This window comes from Chroicocephalus ridibundus, chromosome 4, assembly GCF_963924245.1.
Source record: "Chroicocephalus ridibundus chromosome 4, bChrRid1.1, whole genome shotgun sequence".
Classification (NCBI taxonomy): domain Eukaryota; kingdom Metazoa; phylum Chordata; class Aves; order Charadriiformes; family Laridae; genus Chroicocephalus; species Chroicocephalus ridibundus.
This window is the reverse complement of record NC_086287.1, coordinates 70,115,347-70,138,399: the sequence shown is the minus strand read 5'-3', so window position 1 is coordinate 70,138,399 and position 23,053 is coordinate 70,115,347. Positions and strand designations below refer to the sequence as shown.

General features: G+C 50.1%; 1 protein-coding gene across 1 annotated transcript in view; it reads left to right on the top strand.

Annotated features, from left to right (window-relative positions):
• Positions 1 to 23,053, top strand: part of TXNDC16 (thioredoxin domain containing 16) — a 38,526-nt gene that overhangs the window by 1,757 nt on the left and 13,716 nt on the right. The window contains exons 3-16 of the mRNA XM_063333862.1: positions 2,066 to 2,269; positions 3,212 to 3,294; positions 4,390 to 4,463; positions 5,839 to 5,913; positions 6,197 to 6,318; positions 6,845 to 6,935; positions 8,070 to 8,226; positions 9,599 to 9,765; positions 10,995 to 11,055; positions 12,434 to 12,578; positions 13,050 to 13,196; positions 13,685 to 13,744; positions 19,918 to 20,086; positions 20,585 to 20,721. Coding sequence (XP_063189932.1) covers positions 2,066 to 2,269; positions 3,212 to 3,294; positions 4,390 to 4,463; positions 5,839 to 5,913; positions 6,197 to 6,318; positions 6,845 to 6,935; positions 8,070 to 8,226; positions 9,599 to 9,765; positions 10,995 to 11,055; positions 12,434 to 12,578; positions 13,050 to 13,196; positions 13,685 to 13,744; positions 19,918 to 20,086; positions 20,585 to 20,721 — 1,692 coding nt within the window. The remainder of the gene's footprint in view (positions 1 to 2,065; positions 2,270 to 3,211; positions 3,295 to 4,389; positions 4,464 to 5,838; positions 5,914 to 6,196; positions 6,319 to 6,844; positions 6,936 to 8,069; positions 8,227 to 9,598; positions 9,766 to 10,994; positions 11,056 to 12,433; positions 12,579 to 13,049; positions 13,197 to 13,684; positions 13,745 to 19,917; positions 20,087 to 20,584; positions 20,722 to 23,053) is intronic.

The following is a 23,053-nucleotide window of genomic DNA, read 5'->3' as shown; positions in this document are numbered from 1 at the left end:
GGCCAGACTCTTCTCAGTGGTGCCCAGCGACAGGACAAGGGGCAATGGGCACAGACTGGAACAGGGGAAATTCCATCTTAACATGAGGAAGAACTTTGGTTGGATGCGTTCCTGTCCAACCTGCTCTGGGTGACCCTGCTTTGGCAGGGTTTGGACTAGATGCTCTCCAGAGGTCCCTTCCAACCCCTGCCAGTCTGGGATTCTGTGTGACTTCGGGAGAGGTGCAAGGAGGGGAGCAGCATCATGATGTGGATAGGGATGTGGAGAGGGCAGAAGGTGGATGCTGGAAAAACTGCAAGAGCCAGAGGAGACATGAAAAGAGATCGGGGCTGGGTAGAGCCTGGAGTTGTGTTTCAAACTGCTGGCACCCTCCTCCAGGTATAATGCCATCTTTGAAGTCTAAATCACTGGAGGCTGCTCCTCTGGCCTTGCCTCCTGGACAGCAAGCTCTCCCATTTGACCCAGGCTGGTTCCCATGTGCCAGGATTGTGTTTACTTTTCCATCCTGCCGTAGCCAAGTTTGTCATTTAATAAACATCATCCCCCCAAGCCCCGATCTCTGTCACCTCTGTAAGCCAGAGGAACAGATGGAAGGGCAAAGGATCAGAAACACCTGGCAATTCCCAAAGCTGGAAGGGTGAGAAGTGGAGACTTTCAGATTAAAACAAACAAACAAACAAATCATGCTTTTCTCAGCTCTGGCTTTGTTCCTGTGTGCCGTTCAGGCCTGATCCAAACTCCTCGCCTATATGAGAAGGTTGAGCATGCCTGGCTTTCGCTAACTCCCCGCTCTTGGAGCAAGGCAGAGGGACTTTGCCTGCTTGTTTTTTGAGCGCTTGAGTTTGGGTTCGTCACAGAGCAGCGATAGTAAGCTGACGGCATCTGACGGGGTGCTGGAGGGAATGACAGTCCATGGACACAGGGGCAGTTGTTAACGAAAACAGCTGCGGCTCACAATGCAAAGCAAACAGCTTCTACATGGCTTCAATTCCGGCTTTGTCTCTTTGTTGACCAGTGTCCAGCCACGCTCTAGCGCACTCGGCGGCAAAGACCAATTCCTGAAGAGCAGGCTGTGAAGGAACCTGGTATTAAACAGGGGAATGAAGTGGGAAGAAGGTGTTTTCTCATCCCGTGATGGTTGTCCACACGAAGCTCTCCTGAGACCTTTAACCTGAGCGAGAAGAGTTACATAGCTGTGGTGGGGAGGGCTGCTGGTGAACCCTGGCAGCAGACTCGCACGCTTGGTCTTTGCCCTGTTCTCTGAAGCATCTCACAAATTTCCTTGGCTCCTCTCCTAACCAGCTCCACGTGGAGACCTGGCGTGGAAGGGAAGCTGCCAGGACTGCCCTCCAGCCTGGTCATGGGTTTGGCTCCCGTGCCACCCACGTCAGAATAACGTGAGGCTGGAGCAAGCAAGACGTGACAAACCCGAGGAGTTTGCATGAACCCCTCTCCCGTTTGGTGGAGGTGAAACCTCGAAGGGCAGAGAGATGGGGCAGGTGCTGGGGGAGGGATCTGGGACCTCTCCATGTCATTTGGCTTGATCGGAGGTCAGCGACGTGGCCCGTCCCTTTGTGAACACCTCTTTCAGTGGCACATACAATCCTAGTGGCATCCTCAAAGCTTTTTAACAAGAATTGAGGCAGTTTGGGTGGTTTTTTTTTTTTTTTTTTTGTATGCCGCTGTCGCTGTTTTCTGCCTGTGCATCTAATTTCTGTTTGTCAGAAAAGAAAAAAAGGAGGGAAGAAAAACAGCCCTAAATTGAAAGCACTGAGTGTCCATGCACTTGCAGATACTGCTCAGAGGAAAGGGTACCTTTTATATATACCACTCAGTATATATTTCATATAAATACCACTCAGATGACAGCCTTTGCTGTCATCTTAACAGTTGTCTGAATCACCTGCTGTTCTAGTGACTAATTCATGACGTCCTCAAGATGTTTGTGTCACATCTGGAAGTTACAGTCACGCTGCGCCTACCTAAATACAAGACACTCGTATATATATGTTTGTGTTTATATAAATAATATATATATATATGTGGTTTTGATTTTTTTTCCCAGTTGTGACTCTCCTGTGCCTGGAGCTGGTGACAGCCATGTCAGCCCAAAAGGACAGATGGGTTTCTTCCTTCTCTTTCCTGCTCTTCTGTGCTTCCTCCATCCCAAGGCGGGAAAGCGCGAGGCTGCTGCAGGAGCTGAGCCCCCAGGAGTATTTCAGTAGCTTGCAAGCCGGCAGAGCATCCCTGGCTTATTTCAGCCATCACGGTACGTATTTGACAGTGTGTGTTTACACCAGCCTGGGCTTTCAGCCCTTTTCGTGTGAGGGTGTGTGTGAAAGCGGAACAATGAAGAGGTAATTCCTGAGCTTTTTGAACACAAAGTGATTTTTGAAGAGCCAGTTGAGCTCAGCTGGTAAATCTGAGTTTGCACTGCCCGACAGGCAGAGACCTTTTGGGGTGGGATCTTCCCTTGCTCTGTCCCCAGGCACACTCCTTCAAACCTCTTCAAACCTGGATTATTTTCTGGAGGTACCATGGAAGAGAAACCCAGCCCCCTAAGGAGTTGTCCCCTCAGACAGGGCTGGGTTTCTTTTTTTTTTTTCATGGTACCTCCCAGGAAAAGGGGGATCCCTTGCACGCAGAGGAACTAAGAAGGAGATCCTTGGCCTTGCCTTTCTTGTTCTGCTCCTTCATGACTCCCAAGTATGGTTTCCCAGAGACATCAGCGTGGGCTGAGACACCAACGCAGCTCCCACATCAGCACTGAGCATGTTAGAAAGGAAGGTGGGGAGTCTGTGGGCATTTCTGTTGTTGCCCATACCTTTGTTTCAGTAAGCACCTTACTTTTTGAGTGAGAGCAAGACTGTATTGTGTCAAGCACTGTCTTAGTGCATGGCAGGAGGATGCTCTTGACTCTGAGGACTTGCAGCCCAGCCCAGCAGCACCCATCTGACAAAACCAGTCCCGGCCTCTGTCTCCCCCAGCCACATCCTCGCAGGCACCTCCACCCGCAGCGCACCATGGCTCCCTGTTTGCCCTGACCCTGGTCTGCTCGGATGTCCCAGGGAGGTTTGGACGGGGACGCTAGCATGCTGGTACCACGCCAGAATGCAGACAGTGCTTGCCCTGAAGGTGCTCTCATCCGCCTCCTCCATAAGGGGAAGGGATGGAAACCAGCTTTTTTTTTTTTTTTTTTTTTATGTTTCAGCTTCTCCTGGTGCCCAGCCCTTCTTGGAGCAGATTGAGAACTCGGCCGAGGCCCTCCAGGACTATGGCATTTCGGTGGTGAAGGTAAAGGGGACAAGGAGCGGGACAGGCTGTTTCTCCAGGTTATTTCTGTGGGGCTTCCTGTGGGGTGGCCAGAACTTCTCTCGACTCTTCTTATGGGACCCCACAAGAAAACAGATGTTGGCTGAGCAGGGCATCCCATTTTATCCCTTGCCCTGGCCTTATGTCTGCTGCTTGTGGGTGGTGTCACATCTTCTGCCTGTGGGATACGGGCAGGTCCCTGCGTCCCAGAGAGGCTCAATGTTGCGCCTGCGTCTCCAAAGGCAGCAAAGCAGAGGGCTGGCAGTGCTGTCGGTCGGCCCTGAGCTGCCCCTGACCTCCCAGTCCAGTCCCAGTAGACGAACTTGTGCACTCTGATTGCATTCATGGGTTTAGGGGACATTCGGCTACTCACATCTTTCCTGCAGATCGGTCTTTTTCCTGGGCAACTTACCAGGTTTAACTGATCTAATCTGGCCTCCCAGCAGCCGCATGGGGTGCATGGAGTTGCCGGGTTGTTGCTTTGTACCCAGGGACATGGCACAAGGGAGAACACGGTCCCCAGCGTGCCCAGGAGGGCACCAGCCCGCTCGTCTCACTCAGGCGGGACTTGCCCGACTCCCTCCACGGCTCCCTCCTGCCAACTCAAATGGCGAAGAGGGATGGATGGCGTCCGTTCACTTCTTTTCAATTCAGTGCTATAAATATTTCATATGAAGGGATTTTTAGTGGAAATCTTACGCGGATTTAGGTGAGGGAATTACATATTCAGGCAAGTGTAATTAGATAATAAGAAGTGCTTATATATGTGTGTGTATGTATTTAATTTCCTCCAGATACAGGGTGAGTTTAATAAGCAAGCAGCAATCTGTCACTTTGCATATGCTGGGCAGATCGTAAGATCTCTTGATCCCATCTGACCCAGTTCAAGGCAGGCTGAGCTGGAAAACTGAAGCACAAACTCCAGCCCCCAGCTCTGGATTCCATTTTATTGTATTTTCTCCCCCAGGAGGTTCGGAAAGGCTGTATTTACACCCTTGAATGGAAGAAGGCTGTAGCGCTGTATGCTTGTAGTCATTTGTGGAGCTGAATGTCTAATTAGATGCTTTCGATGTCTAGGTTAATTGTCGCAAAGAGGATGTCTCAAGATACTGTGGGAAAGAAAATACGTTAAGGAAAGCCTACCTGTTCAGGTGAGGGGGATTTTCGGGACACCACACTGTGATTGCTTCCCAGTGCAAGTCTTTGGAGGAAACTCTGTCAGGGATCAAAGATGGCAGCGTAGGAAGACAGGAGCCATGAGGGCAGCAGTGATACACAGAGTTTAGTGAAAAGGACCCCCGATAGGTCCAACACAGGCAAAATAGATGCTTTGTCCTCAGTGTGAAACCTCCCGTCCTGCCCCACGTTCCTCTGAGCAGCAGAGGGCTCTGCTGCCACATGAAACCGTGAGGATGGAAGTCCTCCATCAGTGTTCTGTCCTTCTGGCCTTCCGCCACCAGGTTCCTCCAGAGTTACGCTCAGACCACTAGGTTTTGGGTCTAGTCCTTGAAAGAAACACTCTTTGGTCCTCTTCCTGTTGGCGTGGTTACTTCATCTGCCCTGGATGTGAAGGTTTAGCTCTTGGTCTCTCCAAGAGGTTATAGAATCATAGAGTCGTCTAGGTTGGAAAGGACCTTTAAGATCATCGAGTCCAGACATCCACCTAACACTGCCAAACCCACCACTAACCCGTGTCCCTCAGCACCATGTCTGCCCGGCTTTTAAATCCCTTCAGGGATGGTGATTCCACTGCTTCCCTGGGCAGCCTGTTCCAATGCTCGACAACCCTTTCAGTGAAGAAATCTTTCCTAATATCCATCCTAAACCTCCCCTGGCGCAACTTGAGGCAATTTCCTCTTGTCCCATCGCCTGTTCCTTGGGAGAAGAGACCGAGCCCCCCTGGCTACCCCCTCCTTTCAGGGAGCTGTAGAGAGCGAGAAGGTCTCCCCTCAGCCTCCTCTTCTCCAGGATGAACACCCCCAGGTCCCTCAGCCGCTCCTCACAAGACTTGTGCTCCAGACCCCTCACCAGCTCCATTGCCCTTCTCTGGACACACTCCAGCACCTCAATGTCTTTCTTGTAGTGGGGGGCCCAAAACTGGACACAACACTTGAGGTGGGGCCTCATCAGTACAGGGAGACAATCACTGCCCCAGTCCTGTTGGCCGCACTGTTCCTGATACAGCTGGAAGCTTCTCCGTGTATGAGCTCAGTTCTCATTGACTGTTGTATATGACCCGCAGAAACATTTCCAGCAGGGGTGGGGGTCTGCAGGGTGATGCTTGGTATATAGAGACCTTCTGTCGGTCTGTGGTTCTCAGCAGCAGTCCCCAGAAGCTGAATGAAATGGCAGAGGTGACTTCTCTGAAACAGCGTTGCCTGGACCCCTGGTCCTGTGAAATCCCCACATTTCTGACATTTTCTTTCCAGCAGATACCTGGAGGTATTCAGCAGAGCGAAAATGAATTAAGAACGTGTAGCTAGTCTTCCATAGTTTCTTTGGTGATGTTCTTTCTTCCCTCCCCAGAGGCAGCATGCTGATCAGAGAGTTCCCTACCGATGCCTTGTTTGACGTGAACTCCGTTGTTGCTAACGTTTTGTTGTAAGTACAGACCGGGTGCAGCTCTGTGAAATAATTTACTTTTCGTTTTCTCTTGTTGATATAAAGTTCTGCAAAAATACAACCTCCACGTATTCCAGAGGCTGCCCTCAGCCACGCAGAAGGCTGCTTCTCTCTTTGGGGTGCTTTGACCCTGTTATATCTATGCCCATGAGTTGACTCACCAGCACACATCTGGGCAGCTGTATTTGGCTGTGAATCTTCAATCTGCCCAATTCGCTCTTAAAACGAAACAGGTGCTAATGAGTTTTTTCTGACTCCTCAGTGCCCTGCTCTTTAATGAAGTTAAATACGTTGAAACACTGGCAGATCTTCAGAACATTGAAAATGCACTGAAAGGGAGGTCAAACATGGTCTTCGCCTATGTACCAGCTACTGGGACAGCAGGTATTAAAGCTCAGCTTTTCATCTTTGCCCTCTTCCCAGAGACTTTTTTACTAAGATGGAAGGGATCTGGGTTTCTGTCCCCAAATCCTGCAAATGGAGGATCAAGAGAACCTGAAAGGGCCACCTAGACACGAGTTCTCCGCCTCTGCCTGTCTTGGTGTGTTTCCAATGGGATCAGGCGCACCGGAAAAGTTTTGCTGGGAGCACACAAACTTTCAGAGATGGACTTGAGAGGGAAAGCAAGCCAGGGGTTGCCGTCCTAATAAATAAATAAACAAAGCCATTGGCAGACCACCTCTGGTTATGCAGCAGAATGGGTTCACTTACACCATCTGGGTGTTTACTGGGCATCACCAACTGGGTTCAGCTCCACTTATTCAGTTACCTTCATAGTGTGTCTTCAAACAGCTAGAACTTTTTCCTGAGAGTTTCTGAAAGCCTGGGCATTGATATTTACAACTGGGAAGGGTGAAGAGGGAGATCTGGAGGGAGCTGGGATGAGTTTGTCTTGCCTTTCTCTTTCCAGAGCACAGAGCCGTGATGGAGGCGGCTTTTGTCTATGGGACCGTCCACCAGTTTGTTCTGACAACTGAGGCAACGCTGCTGAGAGACACTGGGTATGTCCAGAGACACACGCACCCCCAACCAGGTAGAGCTGCTCCCCTGTGCTGTTTGCTCTACTCTTGGTTTCTCCGATTCCCAGGTCAAATCTGGGATGGCATTAGGGTGTTACGCCGAGGGTGGACAGTCAGATCTGGTTTGCTGTGGCCCACTGCAGTCAGGAAATGGAGCAGAAGGAAGGTGGGAATACCACATGGCATGTTGCATCTTCAGCAAAGCGTTTATACAACGATCTGCCTGCTTTCACAGGTGGCACCAGGGCAGCCACCAAAGCTGTCCTTCCCCAAGATGCCACCCCATCCTTGCAGGGCAGTGATGAGGGATAACATTTTGTGTCTGCCACTAGATGGCACGGTTGTCATTTGGATAGGAATTTGCTTCATTCTGCTTAAAGCAGAGGGCACCAGCAGGCCATCTCCTCAGCTGATGAAACGGTGGTGGCTTCCCCAACATGAATAGCCTTCAGCCAACCGGGGTGGCAGGCTTTGGGGTCTTAATACTAAACCCTGCTCTTCCACAGGGAGACCTTAAAAGCCTTTACAAAAAGGTGATCCCTATTTTAGAGGTGGGGAATGGGTGCGTAAGGAAAGAAATGTGACCTCCCAAAGCTGACCTGCAGGCTAACACCAGAGCAGGAACCACTAACCAGGAAACCAGCCAGGGAACTCCATCTCACCGCTTCCTTCGGTGCAGCCAAACCCAATGCTGTTCAAAAGGTGGAATATTCCATATACACTCTGTAAGATGTTGTCAGTGAGGTAAAAGACATGAGCAAAGCTGTACTTCAGCTGTCCTTCTGCCAGGATCTCCACTGGAGTGGCGTGGCTGGTCCCACTGAGAAAAGCTTAATTTGTGTCCTTCTTGAGCCAAATATTCTGGGATTGACATCATTTACACCCCATGAGCCAGGGGTTTTGTTAGATGTCTAGCACAATTCTGAAAAGCACCTGGACACAATTGTACCTGTTAGTAATAGGAGTCTCGAAGATGTCCCACAAGCCTGCCAAACCCTGAACTTGAGGATCATCTGCCCTGTAGAAGATATCAGCAAACACGGCCATTCTGTCAGGGCGTATTAAAACCCTATGGTGGTGCCTAGCTCACCATGGGTTTTGTTTTCTCTCTCACAGCGATGATGAGCCTGATGTGGTGTCTGCTCGGCTGTTGTTCTGCCACTGCCAGCGGGCCACGGACCTGGCGCAGCCCTGCAGGAGGACAGCCATGGGGCAGGCCCTGACGATGCTCAACATCCACAGGCACCTCAAGCTCATGGGGGCTCCTCTGGTGGTATGACCGGGGAAGAGGAGCCACTTGGGCTGTAGGCATGAGGGCAGCTGGGGGGGACGTGAGGACGAGGGAAGTGTGAGCAGAGGGCAAGGCTGAGCGTGAGAATCTGCTCCTTCCCCGTGAAGTTAATGACAAAACTCCCAAGTTGGGTCCAAGCAAGGAAGAGGCATGGGGCTGGATAGGAGCGACACTCCATTGCGCTGCTCAGTTTGGTTAGACCTTTCCAGGCACCGGTGTGTGCTCCTCCAGTTGTCTGTAAGCACCATGAATGGGAAGAGGGTGGAGGTGCCCCTTGGACTTTACTGGGACATATAGAATAGCATAGCATAGCATAGCACAGTTCAGCTGGAAGGGACCTATGATCACCTAGTCCAACTGCCTGACTGCTTCTTGGCTGACCAAAAGTTAAAGCAAATTATTAAGGGCATAGTCCAAATGCCTCTTAAACACTGATGGGCTTGGGGCATCAGCCACCTCTCTAGGAAGCCTGTTCCAGTGTTTGAGCACTCTCATGATAAAGAGATGCTTCCTAATGTCCAATCTAAACCTCTCCTGGAGCAGCTTTGAACCATTCCCACATGTCCTGTCACTGGATCCCAGGGAGAGGAGCTCAGCTCCTCCCTCTCCATGTCCCCTCCTCAGGAAGCTGTGGAGAGCAATGAGGTTGCCCTTCAACCTCCTTGTCTCCAAACTAGACAAACCTAAAGTCCTCAGCCGCTCCTTTAGGCTCCCCGCAGGAGTCTCAGCACCCTGGGGAGATGGATGCCAGTGATTCATGCCTTGGTGAGCACAAGGGACAGGAGGCTTCATCCTATCTCCTCTTCCCACTGGGCAGTGAACTTCAGCAGGCCTCCAGTTCCCACTGGTGACACCTCTGCCCAGCCAAAAGGATGGGTAGGTGAGCTGGGAAGTGCCTCCTTCACCCAGCCTCCTGGGTTAGGCCCGTGGAGGGAAGGTGCTTTGTTAAGCAGCTCCGTGCTGTCATGAAGCAGCACGTCCAAGGCAGGAAGGGAGAGGATGCCAGCTCTTGCATGTTGCGGCCGGGGTTTTCAAACTGCTCTGGGGAATGGATGCCAGATATATAAAAATTAATGGGGATTTGCCATCTGGAGTTGCTAAGTGACAAAGAACACGCATAGTAAAGCCCAGGTTTTTAACAGGGAGGATCATGGCAGGTTGGAACAGTTTAACCAGGGTTGGGTGGGTTCTGCTTCCATGGATGTTTTAGTATCGGGGTTGGAGGCTTTTTCTCGAGGGTATCACTATTTCTGTGGCTGGGGAACACACGGTGGCTTGGGCTGTGCAGGAGAAGAGCTGAGGCACCTTCAACAGTATGGAGATGCGCTACAGTATGACCATGTCTCTTCTCCAGACAGAGGTTGCGGAGGACCCAGAGAAGGTTTCCACCGTTCACTTACAGCTTGGGCTACCACTCGTGTTCATCCTCAGCCAGAAAGAGACCTACGAAGCTGACAGGAGGACAGCAGAGTTTGTGGCCTGGCAGCTCTTGGGGAAAGCAGGAGTTGCCCTTTTGTCCAGGTATTTGCTTTCAGGTGGTTTGGGGTTCTCCTTGCTTTTTGTGGTGTTTCTGAGCTCAGTTGACCCACAGCCAGGATGAGAGTCAGTGGGCTAATTCAGATTTGCGTGAGAGGCAGTAAAACTAGGCTATATCCTGCAAGAGGATGTCGCATTTAAGAACTTGTCCAGAATCAGATTAGTTTTGTTTCAGACTGACTGGAAGTGTAGAAATGTCAGAGTCCCTTGCTGACTCAGAAGTGGAAAAACAGTCAGACTAAGAGCGATTTTGGAAAGGAACCTTAGCACAGATGGAAGGCTTGTATTCTGCCCTCAAATTAAGGGCAGAAGGAGATCCAGTACAGGAGGTAGACTGTGGGTGCTGGGATGTGACAGGGGTCTCTGCTCAGTAAGCAGTGCCTCCTCAGTCAACGAGGGCTCTCCAAGTTAGACCAGCACGCTTGTTCCTCAGGAGGACAGGAGACACGCTTGTGGCTGGACATAGGGTGGCTGTGCTGTGGAGATCCGTTTACTTCCTCTGCGGTTGACCACCAGTTACTTATCTCTGCTCTGTGGGCTTGGGAGCATTTGCAAACACCAGACTGGCTTATGTTTGCAAATGCTTCCACAGTGTCCTGCCAAAGGAGGTGTGCAGCCCCAGTAGGCATGGTTGCCTTTGGGGATGTCTGCTGGCAGCTGTGCAAACAGGAGGAGATGGAGGAAGGGTGGGTGTAGGCTCTCTTCTTCCAGCATTCTGCCACCACGGTACCTCCCTGTATGGATGCACTTCCTGGATGCATTTACTCATCCAACCAAAGCCAGGATGGGGCTTTGAGCAACCTGGTCTAGTGGGAGGTGTCCCTGCCCAGGGCTGGAACTAGATGGTCTAGGGTTGGAACTAGATGATCTTTAAGGTCCCTTGCAACTCTAACCATTCTATGATTCTATGAGCTGAGGTCCACCAGCAGATCAGCTGCACTGGGATGTGGCTACCAGTGCATAAGCAAAGACCCAAATCACAGAAAGGGAATCCAAACCCCTTGCAAAATAGGCACGCTATGCAATGCAGTCCCACCAGGAGGTCACTTGGAGCCTATTTCTCCACCACTGACATTGATTCTGGGTTTCCTGCAAGTTCTCAGGGCCTTGAAGCACAACTCCATGAGGATGAGGTGCTGCTGAGAGAGGTGGGCTGAATGGAGGGGGTGACCATGCACAGCGCACCATCTAATGTTCACTTTGTGTTTTGAAAGGGACCTCGTAGATTTGAACATTCTGCTCCGGTCAAACGTCGCTCTCAAGACACCAGATGAGGTTAGATGCTGGATTTCTTTGTTGTACAACTTGGATTTCCCTATCTGGGCATGGTGATCTTCAGAGGTGTTGGGGTGTTGTTCGGCTCCATTGTTATTTGACGGCCTTCCCAGAAGCTCGAGGGGAAGTGTTTTTCCTTTGATGCACGCCTGTATTTGGAACTGCCCGAGTTTGGTACTGCAGAGCAATTGTGCCTGCTAGTAAAGATAAAATATTGAGTTTATTTTGGCTTCAAAACGTAGAGTGACATCTCCATTATACCTTAAGGCAACACAAGGTTGTGAACTACCTAAGGTAGTAGTCCAAGTGCAAATTCTCCAAAGGTTTGGACTTCTAGAGGCTCTTGCCCGCTTAGGAAAGGCGTTCAAAAGATGGGAGAGGAAATGGGTGTGAAACTAAGAGCAAACAACCCAAGGTCTGTGCTGAACTGATGTAACCAAATGCCTCTGGCAGTGATCTGGGAAAAGGGCAGGGTGTAAGTTAAATGAGGCTGATCAAGATGAGCTAAACTCTGGAGGGACCTGACCCAGCTTGTGAGGCAAGATGGAATTCAGCGCCGACAAATGCCAGGCAGCACACATTGCCCCAGATCATCCGAACTGTCACGCTTGTGATTGCGAAGATACAGGATCAGACCTGAACGTGGGCGTCCCCTGAGGGCTTCCCCTACCCTGCTGAGAGACGTGCACGTTGTGTTTCTCCTCTTAGAGCCAATGGGAGGTGCCAGCAGTTTGTCATTTCTCTCAGTTCATTATAAAATTCATTTTCTCTGAAGTGCCTTTCGCTGAGAGGGTGCCAGAACTGGTTTTAAGCCGGCAAGGTCTCATTTCTGAGAAATACATTTCACCCTTTTCTTTCCATGGGTTGGCTGCCCATGTTCGCTTGGGATCACTCTACTTTGTGGAGCTCCATGAGATAAAGGATTTTTTTGTGCTGGTTTCCCAGGCTGTGATGGGCTGCTCTGACCCAGCCTGGCCCCTTTAGAGGGGGCACAGCCGAGCGGCCCCTGTACCTCCCCAAACTGGATGCGTTTACTGGCCGCTGGGCTTTTTCTTGCGGTGGTGGATCTATGGTAAGATTCTGGGAGGTGGAGCAGGTGTTGGCTTTCACCACTCCGAGCACCGGATCCCACATAGCCACAGTTTCTTCTTGGCGAGGAAAAATTGATGTGGAGTGAGAAAAACTCAAGCGCAGGTGAACCCGGATCAAAGAAACACACCCCAGAAGCTCCCCTGTTTCGCAGCTTTAGGAATCTGCTGATGTACCCCCCAAAAAAAGCAGTTGGATGATGGTGCCCCATAAGCGTTGAGTTCGGTTTGTGGACAGAACAGGCAGAGGGTGATGTTTTCCTCTCACCCATTTATTCTGTTTTCTTTAGGGAGTGCCAGTCAAATACCTGGTCTTGGAAGACACTGATGAAGTTATAACCCTGGTGGAAGATAAAAGCAAGGTCGGACAAATCCAGGAGGAGGAGGAGGAGGAGGAGGAGGAAGATGAGGATGAAAAACAGAACAACAATCAAGGTGTGCAACTAAACAATGAGAAGCTGATTGTCATCAGATGGGACGTGCAATCCGCATCTGCCGGACACATGCAGGCATATGTTAAAGCGTTAGAGAGCACTTTTGCAAATCCAAGGCAGACCATCACAGTCACAGTTGCACAAATAGGCTCTTTAATTCTCTGCAGATCGCTGGAGTTTTGTGCCGGACAGGCGTCATTTTTACGGGAAACACCAGGGAAGAAAATCGGCAGCTGTTAAAGGAGCATTTGCAGAGGTGCTGCCTGCGGGACAGGGGTGCTTCTGCTTGAATGCATCCAGCTTCAGGGCCGTCAGGGTTGAAAGTGCACCCAACGCTGTGTCCTTTTCAAGCATCAGAAAAAGTGCCTCAGAATTAGAGGAGCTCCTGCCTTACCAAAACGTGCTGATGGGGTGGCCCGGGGGTGGGGGGCTGTGGCTCATGTGTTCACGCGCGGCTGTGGGTCCCTTGCAGACATTCAGGACGACCAGGTGGTGGAAGCAGTTTCCAGGGACAAGAAGCGAGAGCTGCCCCTGGAGCAGATCCTTGTCCTAACGGAGGAGACCTTCCACTCTGCCCTCCTGGAGACTGCCCGGACAGTGGTGCTGTTTTATGCCAGCTGTGAGTATGAAACGTGGCCCGGCTGTCCCTTCTCTAAGCTCGCGCTTCTCAGCATGCTTTCCGTAATACGATGATCCTGTCGACAAGTTTTAATGATAAATAAATGCCACATCCTGCTCTGTGGGCCCCCAGCCAACGTTAGCAATCAGATTAAATCGGTTCTTCTCCTCGACTGATACAGTGTGAAGACAGTATCTCTCAGTATGGAAGATATCAATGTTCATAGGTTTTTAACCTTCATTTTACAGGGACTGAGTGTAGGACAAGAGGGGAAACTGTGGTAGCATGGGCGCATGGGCCAGCCTAGACAACCTGGTTGCCATCTGCTGCACAGAAGCATAAAGGCCAATTTTCCTTATTTCTTTCAAGCTTTTCAGATCTTGAAACACCTTAGGATGCAGAGAATCGTAATGTGACTATCAGAGAGCAGGGTGGGGCTGGTCTGTCCCCTGTACGTCCTTCAGGGCTTTGTCTCTCCTGTGTTTCAGGGGAGGCAGTGTCCCTGGCAGTGCTGCGGTCTTACACCGAGGTGGCTGATCACCTGAAAGGTAAGGTGCCACAGGTCTGAGTGCTTTACAGCTGGCATCCACCTGCCCTGGTCCAGAAGACTGGGAGGACGTTGGTGGTACCTCATTCCTTCACCCAGAATATACTCATGTTTTCACCCTCAAACGCTTAAGGAAGGCATACCAACATCAGGTTGCTTAGGAAGAGTCCTTTGTTTCTTATTTAGGGATCTTTGTGGTCCATTTGTGCCTCTATAAAGTCGTGGGATTGGGAATGCAGCCTTCTGCAGTCACCTTACGTTGGTGTAAACTGGTACACGCCAGCTGCCCGGACTGCCTTGCAGCTGAGATGGCGATGTTGGTGGGCAGAGTGACAGCGTAATGGATGGTGGTGATCGTGGTGGTCATGTTGGTGGGCACCGTGACTGCTAGATGAATGATGGTGATGGGTGGTGATGTTGGTGGGCACCGTGACAGCTTGATGGAGGATGGTGATGGGTGGGGACGATGATGGTGATGTTGGTGGGCAGAGTGACTGCCTGAGGAATGATGGTGATGGTGGTGATGATGATGATGGTGGGCATAGTGACTGCGTGATGAATGCCCAAGTGCATGGGCAGAGCACCAGGGGCAGTGGGTGACACGGGGGGGCTTTGGAGCAAGGAGGGACTGTAGCTTGCATCACGGAAACAGGGTCCTGTTTGTGCCCCTCAGTGCAAGGTCCTGCACAGACCAAGTAGATGCACTACACGCTGCACAGCAAAGCAATGTGCTGGTGGCACATCAGATCTCCTGTTCTTGGAAGGACTTGATCTGGAAAGGAGCAGTAATTGGCCCTGGTTTTGGTGGAAAGCGTGACAGACAGGTGTGGGCAGGCCCAGATCCACCAGGGCAGGACGGTGGCAGAGGAAGAATTTACAATGATGATGCCTTCAGGGCCTGGAGACCGGCTTAATTACATGGGAATTCTTGCAGACGGCCACAGAACTCCATAAATAACACGTGACAGTGAAGACTCAGCAACACTTAAAGACAGCACACCTCGGGTAGTCTGGTAGTAAAGGCAGGAGGGAGTGATCTTTCAAGAGGGTCTGAGCAGTTCCTGAACAGCGTAAGCCCCAATTCAGCTTCTTCAGGTCTTCAGCCCCATCCCTCTCTACAGTTAGTGGAGAGAGGTGTGTTATTCTGCACATCCATCATTCTTACATGGGCTGAATCTCTTCCAGAGGTGCCTCTTTCTGCCCCTGGCTGCAGGGGACACTCAGGTGGCTTCATCCCCAACTCATTGCAATGCAGTGGGGAAGTCGCGTGGAACCGGGTGAAAGCTTTTCCGGCATCCTTGAGGTGGCTGGTGCCTTCTCTTGGTTTTTCCTTCTTCATCAAGGTTTGTTTCTCCTAGTGATGGCACTTCCCTGGGACTGGGCACCATGTCCTGCCGGGTGCAAGCAGGATTCAGGCTGAGCTCTCAGCAGTGGGGACATGTCTAGAGTCTGCAGAGGACCCAGCCAGCTTTCTGGGAAGCAGATGCAGTGGGAGTTGCTTACGAGAAGCCCTCCTGGGAACGCTGCAGACAGTGCTGTGGTTTGGAAGAAAGCGGTTCTGCATTCATAGTTTGCATGAAGGGAGAGTCACCGGCAGCTTTGATCTGGACTGAAATCCTGGGAATAAACAGGAAAGCTTAGGAAGGGTTGTTGTTGTTGTTGTTAGAGACGTTACGGTTGTTGATGGTTTGGGGTTTCTTTTAGACTCCCCAGCAGTCACCCCAGCTAGAGGAGCAAACCGGGAGAGTCAGTGGATGAAACCCTGCCTCTTCCTGAGCCAGTGGTCAAACCTTGGCTGATTCCGCGCGGCCAGGCTTGCACCATGTGTTTTTTGTATCATTTGATAACAATCTCGGGATATATGGACGCATCCACAGGCAGATTCTCCACAGAGATTATGGACTGATTGGGGTCAGAGCCTTCCCTCTGTGATGAGTGAGGTCCTACCAATGACTCCCAGGCCAGATGTGACCTGTGGAATGACTCCAGTCTGCTTTCCCCACTGCGGCCTCCGTGAGGTTGGAGAAAGGCTGTGTTAGTGGATCTGGAGATCCTTTGTCTCTGCTGCTGAGGGAGCCTCCGTTGCAGGCAGGGCTACCAGGGGAGCTGGAAGACCTAAAAGGATGGGGGCCCTGGGCTCTCAGTTATGGCTGGGATGAGGGAAGATACAAGGGGCAGAAGTCTGGACCGGGAAGAAGAGCTTGATCTATGCAAGGTTGAGTATAAAACATCAGATATGTCTTTGGGGCAATCTCTCAGCTCCCCCAGAAGCGCGGGTGTTCCTGTCTGCTCTCTGGGGTGGAGCTTTCTTCCTAAGGGCTGAGAAGCCAAGACCAGCTGTCTGAGCCGTGAATCACCTGCTCTAGAGATACAATTTGAGTTGCAGAACCAGGTCCCACTTTTAATACCAATTCTTTGTGCAAAATGGCACTGAGAATAGGCCACATGAGATCAAACACAAAGGGATGGAGGAGGCTGGGGACTGGAATGACCCTGTGAATCATCCAGTAGCAGACATCCAGCAGATCATCACCAAATTAAGTTTATAGTCCCCCAAATGTTTTCCTTTTGTTGAGAGATCCAGTCTAGGAAGAGATAAAGAGAAGCATCTCCGTCTTGCTGAACTGAGCACCTTTTCTGCCCTTCCAGCAAGAGCGTGCCATCGTCACTGCCACCGGGGCTAACTGCTGCAGCTCTTGGTTTCTTTTGCAAGATGTGGATTTATGGAAGCAGCACCCTGGGACAGGAGAAGAGGATGTGAAGGTGAGACAGGGCTGAGCATTTCTTAGGTGCGTCATTGGCCTTTTTTTTGCAAAGAAGAGAGGAAACCAATATCTAAGAAGAGCAACATACTGTGATGAAAAACAGTTCTGCTTCCCTCTTCTGTGCACGTGGAGTCTTCATGACCAATGGCTTCCAAAGACAGGGGCTTGAAGTTGGAGTTCAAAGGCATGAAAATCACAATGTATATTAATGGAACCTAAATCTGAAGTAAGATTTTAGAAGTCCATTGTGTGATGCTCTCCGGGTAGTCATTTCCCATTCCGTATTGGATTCCTCCTCTTGAAGTGCAGCACTTCACACATAACTTACCTCTCTTTCATCTTGGACCGCTCTTCAAGTGAGCTGTTTGTGATTTCAGTACTGTCTTCCGAAGGTTTAGAAGTTTTAAGGGATTCTTGCAGTTTCTTGTTCCCTGTAGCGTTGATGATTTGTCTTGTCCTGGTTTTATAAGACCCCTAGGACAGACGTTCTCACTGTTGCTGGTTTTGGTAGCACCTAAAATCACGGAACGGTAGGATCTTCTGTTCCTCTTTCACCCTTCTTCCCACACAGCAGCTCCGCAGTGACCACAGAGCTGAACAGTCTGTTGCTGAGTTTCTCAACTCCTGAAACTGCTGCGCAGTCATAATTAATAATATGGTGCAGATTGGGATGGGAGGGTGGTCATCCTGTACAAGGTGTTCCTCAGGCCAGACGGGGCTCCTTTGGAGCACTTTTGGTAAGTAATCCCCCAAGGTAGCCTCCAGATACTAAAACTCATATTTGAGGGACCTTAGAGCAAATTGCAACTGACTTTTAACAAGACATCTAAGCCCTGTTTCCGTGTCGTTATTTTTCAGAGTTGGGCAAGATGTAAGATTCTGTGGTAACAGATGATGAGAACCAGCTATACTGGACCAGTGGTGTGAAATAAATCCAGGGCCAGGCTGTTAGTGCGAGATGTTATTTCGGAGCCTGGAGAATGACACAAACCATTTCTGCCCTCGGGGAGTGTTTTGAAAACTCTGGACCGTCTGAGTGGAATTGCAGACCCTTAGCTCTGTGCTGCCGCTGGCTTTTTCTGTACAGGAGTTTGACACAAGGCAGAAGGGCAGCAAACTCCGCTTGTGAGCTGCAAAGCAGAACCTGAAATGAGGTTCGCAGAAAATGGTCCGGTGGGCTGCCAAGGACATAGGGATAGGGGATAGGGAGACATGGTAAGGTCACCTCTGCGTTCACCCCTTGTCTGTGGAGATGCCTCGCCCATCCCTGGCAGGCACATTTCTAACCTGTGATTAAAAAACCCTTCCGCAGCTTCTCTGCCAAAAAGACTCATTTCTGCTTGGTTCTCAGTAGCTTGTTTTAATATTTGGTCAAACCTCCCTACCTGGGAATGGGTTGTTGCTTGTCCTTGCCCAGCTGGATCTCGCTGTCGCCTCCAGAGCTGACTTTACGCATTGTTAGATTTTATTGTTTCTTTTTTCCGGGCAATTTCCAATCAAAAGAAACATGGTTCTTTGGGTTTTTCCTCAGGAGGCACGTCTTCCAAACTTCTGCAGATTCTCTCTCATCTGCTTAAGCCTTTAAAAAAGGATGTGTTTCCCAGCCTGACTTGCTGGGCTCTGCAGGGGTCTCACCAGGACAGAAGAGTGTCGTTTTCCTCCCATGTCTTGCAGGCGCTGTTGAGAGTTCATCCCAGAACGAGCTTTGCCCTTTCCTGCAGCACTGTTGATATCTGCGCGCCCTGAGTGTTGTTACACTTGGCCCTTCAAATTGCTTTCTGCCCTTTTGGGCTTGGGATCCTTTGCAGATTGGATGTGTGGGTTTTATTCCATCAGCCAGGCCTTTGATGAAAATAGCGATCAGAATCAAACCCAGGACAGACAGAGAAGAAAGCTTGGCTGTTTTGATTGTTTTGGACGGACTCTTGAGAAATCCTCATCACCTGCCCTCACCCTGGTTTCTGAAGGCCACTTTGCGATGGTCTGCCTCCCTGTGCGTACTTGCCTCTAGGTTTCGTCCCACCTTTCCCATGTAAATCTTGAATCCTGATCAAGCGAATTTAGGGAAGGCATGAAGATTTCTGAGATATGGCATTCCTGCAGTGGGCATGGACGACGTACGGCCCGAGGACTGTACACAACCCTGCTTGTCCTTGGTCAAGCCTGCAAGTAGGTAGGAGGCAGGTCAGGCGAGGCTGGCAACCAAGGGGTGGTGGCTAGTGAAGCCGGTGAGGGTTCACCTGCCAGCTGGTCAGCACGGGCTTAGCCATGGACCAGCAGAAGCGTGTGCTGGTCGTTGCCCAAGCTGCAGATGAAAGAAAGGCTGAGAAAGACAAGGGCGTGCTGGAGCTGCAGGTGGTCTTGGGCTCCTGGAGAGCATGCAGGGACCCAACCTTCATTTGCTTCACTGCTTATGAACCCTTGAGCTTATTGCTTTGGTAAGACCCATAAAAAGCTTTTTTAGTACCAGGAACCAAAATTGGACTGACTGCTCTGTAATTCCCAAGTGCTCTCTCCCTTTCCTTTCCCTTACCTGTGAGACCCCAGGCTCTTTCTTAAGGTCCTAAAGGTACCTGCTAGTGGCTTGGAGATGAGTAGCTTGCATAGGTAGGATAGCGTGAATGCCATCAAACTGCCGGTCTCCATTACATCTGTCGTGTTTATGTCACCTTTAACTGCTCCTTGTGTGTTGGGCTCCATGCTTTTAGGTAGAACGGACACTTTTCAATACTGAGCACCTTTATAAATGAAAAATCTTTGAATGCATCAGCCTCCTCCATGCCAAGCTTTATCTTCCCTCTTTCCTGGAAGTGAGGGCCTGCATCGTTTCTTTGTCTTGGCCTTATTCCTAAGGTATTCCAGTACCTTCCTTACTGCCTTTTGTGCTCCTGGACAGTTGCCTCAGGGTTTCATGGTGTTCCTTTGAGTAACCAGCCAGATGTGAATGCCTCTGGGAATCGCCTTCTGAGAAGTGCAACCGACCACTTCCCTGACTTCATTATCTCCGTGGTCTGTTGTTTGGATCAATCCACACCTGCTGGGGGGTACTTAACACATGCGCAGGCTGGAAATAGTTACTATTATCCTCAAAAAGCGTAAGGCATATCCATGAATGATTTCAAGAGGGGGATAGCCTGTGCTCAACGGGGCTGCATTTTGGCATCCTGTCCTCATGAAGCAGCATTTGACTCTGGGAATGGTCCAGCAGCTTCTGAGGGGTAGCCCACCTGGGCTCGCTCCAGTTTGTTAGGATCCAGTCCCGTAGGGTGCACGCCAAAGCAAACAGGAGTTCTGGCAGTGTTAATACAATTATATGTGATAATATCCGAAGAAGCTCACAAAACTCTCTATTTCGACCTTCTTTTTTTAAAAAAAATTATTAGTTATACGTGTTTGTTTCCCACTGTAGGAACTCAGGGTGTTTTGCTCGCTCAGGTAAACTGCTGGGACTGGCCTGGAGTTTGCGCAAAGGAGAATGTCACTCAGTTTCCGACCATCAAGATTTACGAGAAGGGAGAGCGATGGGTGATGTACGATGGCATGTGGGGGACCGAAGAACTGACCAGCTTCATCATGCTGTAAGTGTCTTGTTAATGAGTCCCCACCCAGTAGGACTGGCACGTCTGCTAGATGATGTTCTGGATACTTCACGGCCTGTGTAATGGAAATCCTTTCTGGAACATTAATGTCAGATCTGATTGTAGACCTGGTTTTGAAATTAGCTTAATAACTTTTTGTGCTTTTCTATGTCAGGGAACGTCCGTTGTTGGACAGTGCATCCATCTGTTGTCATTGTCCCTCTCTCTGTTATTATTAATGGGGATCCCAAGGATCTCAGAGCAACCAGTTTGGCTCAGGGCTGTTCTCCGTTCCCCATAACCAGCTCCAGTGCCTTTCTGTGACTAGGTGTTGCCCTTCCTTCCCAGGCGACTGATTTTTGTCTCTAACGAGGCATAACGGTTGGCATATTGGGCTGGGAGGTTGTTACTATAACGAGGATTGTGGTTGCCCTTTTGTCTCTTCATCCCAAAAGTGAAGGAGAAGGCAGCCCATGTTGTTTCCCTGCCGTTCCGTAGGAGCCGAGTTTCCTGCCCTCTGAAGCTGGCCACGATTGAGGAAGCAGAAGGATATTTAAGAGGAGAGTTTCCATCTGAGCTGTCATCCTATCACCACACTTCGGTTCTAGGAGTATTTAGCACGGCCACGAGTGAAGGTTAGTGTGGTATTTGTGGACTAAACACTCGATTTCTTTCCTGATCGTAGAATCCTAGAATCACAGAATGGTTTGCGTTGGAAGGGACCTTAAAGACCACCCAGTCCCACCCCCCTGCCCTGGGCAGGGACACCTCCCACCAGCCCATGTTGCTCCAAGCCCCGTCCAGCCTGGCCTTGAACACCTCCAGGGATGCGGCATGATTCCAGGTGCTTAGAAGTTCCTCCGTGTTTCATTTTCTCTAAGTGATCGACTGCCTTTGCCCAGATCACAGCCTGCCTGGCACCACCCTTCTTATTTTGGCAAGTAGAAGACAACAAGCGATTCCAGATGTGGGACGTAAAGGTCCATCTCCTGGCTCAGAGGACATCCAGCTGCCAGGCGTGTTTACCACACCCAGTGTGGAACCATCTGACAACCCCGACGGAGGCTGAGACATCGTGCTTGGCACAGTACGAAAGAACAGTGCCCCGGGTGACCTGTCTCTGCAAAGATGTCCAGTCTGAACTCATCAAGCCACAATTTGTGCTCCTTACCATGAGGAGTTTGGCTCTGTCCTCTTTATAAGTGCTCTTCAAAGTAGTTGTAGGCTGCCATTAATTCCCCTCTTAGCCTCTGTCTGCACAAGCCCGGATCCGTCAGCCTCTTCTTGTAGTCCATCTACAGCAAACATGTCACAGCACGTTCTTTCTTAAAGAAAGGCCTTTCCACTATTGGCTTGATCATTATCTTGCTGACTCCTCCTCCTGCAGATGCGGTAGTCCCAGTCCTTGGCAACAAACACACAATCCCAAACCTTTGTTTTTTATATTAAAAAAGAAAAAAAAGCAGCAATAAGGGAAAATGCAAATTTCTTACATCAAAAGGAATGAAGCTTGTTTGAATTTGTCTCACTTCATAGTCTTGGTCAATATAGTCCTGGCCAGTGGCTGCCCAGGGTGCTGTTGGTCACTCAGATGCTGCTCCAGCAATCCAGGATCCATTGGGTTTCCTTTCTGAGAGAATGGGAAAATGGATTTTTCTGAGAGCTGCTGTGATTTTTTCACGTGTCAGTCCTACACATTAACGAGGGCGAGGGAGCAAAGTCATTTTGGAAAGGGAACATCATGTCACGTTTCAGTCAGATCCACAGCGGCGAGCTGGGACCTTCCAACCCCACGGTCTCTCAGTTGCCACCTACCCCTGGGAATTACTGCATTAAAAGAAAAAGGAGAATTTTCCAGTCTGTCTTAAGATCAAAATTTCAGCCCATTTTTTCATTTTGAAGCCCCCTTGTGCCTGTAAACTTTGGTTAAATGCAAACCCAACTACTGTCTCACGTGAGGAGGCCCAGAGGGAATCTGCTGTGCTCAGAGGTAAGAACAAAATAAACGTCCGGAGCCAAGCGGAAAACACTTGGGCTGCATTCACCGAGCCCGCTGACAGCAAACACGCCTGTCTTCTTCTGGAGGTCTGTTAAATATAGCAGAAAATCTTACTGATCTTCAGAAACCTTTAGCCCATTTCTACCTGGTTTTCATCAGCTGAGCTCCAAAATCTCCCCTTTATTCCATATATTCCACTCTCTGTGGTAGCAGAGCCTGGGTTAGCCCCGGGATAGGACCTTGGACAACATGGGGACAGAGAGATATGGAAGGAACGTGCCTGCATCCCGCTGGACGTGTGAGCTCCGACTCTTTCCTATATAGAAGCTGTTCATTTCCTTCGGTGCAAACAAAAATCTTGGAGGTTTCCAGGCGGCTCCGCCTGGAGATTGCCTCTTCCCTCAGGGCACACTCCGTCTGCAATCTGGAACGGCATCCGCAGTCTGGGGTAACGCAGCTGCCGATGCCAAGGGAGATGAAATCCGGGATGCTTTCACCGCCTGGAACCTGAGGGGTGTTGGAGCGTCACACAGAATAACCTGAGGGAGCAGAAAACTGGAGCCGGCTGTTCTGGCACCGAACCCGAGCCCGAGTCAGGGAAACCACATGGCTGCCCTTATCAGCCTGCAGATTTATCTGGAATTTCCAATTCTCACGGTGAGAATTCCTGCTCTAACCTGAACCGTGTCATTGCCATTTCTAACTAACTGAAACAGAGCAACGAGATGTCCAGTTAAATAAAGCCCTGGGATTTTTTCCCCAACATTTAATGTCAGAACTATGTTAAGAAGCCCTTCAATGAGCTAAAAAAGGCTTGTCGGAAAATTAATGATAAAAATTTATTACAAAGAAAGAAGTGAATGGTATTACCAGGAAAATGAATGAGCATTTTCCTGGAAACTTGGAGAACGGATAGGAGAGAAATTTGTTTGCTCTGCAGAAACTGGAAACATACTTGGGAAGTAAGA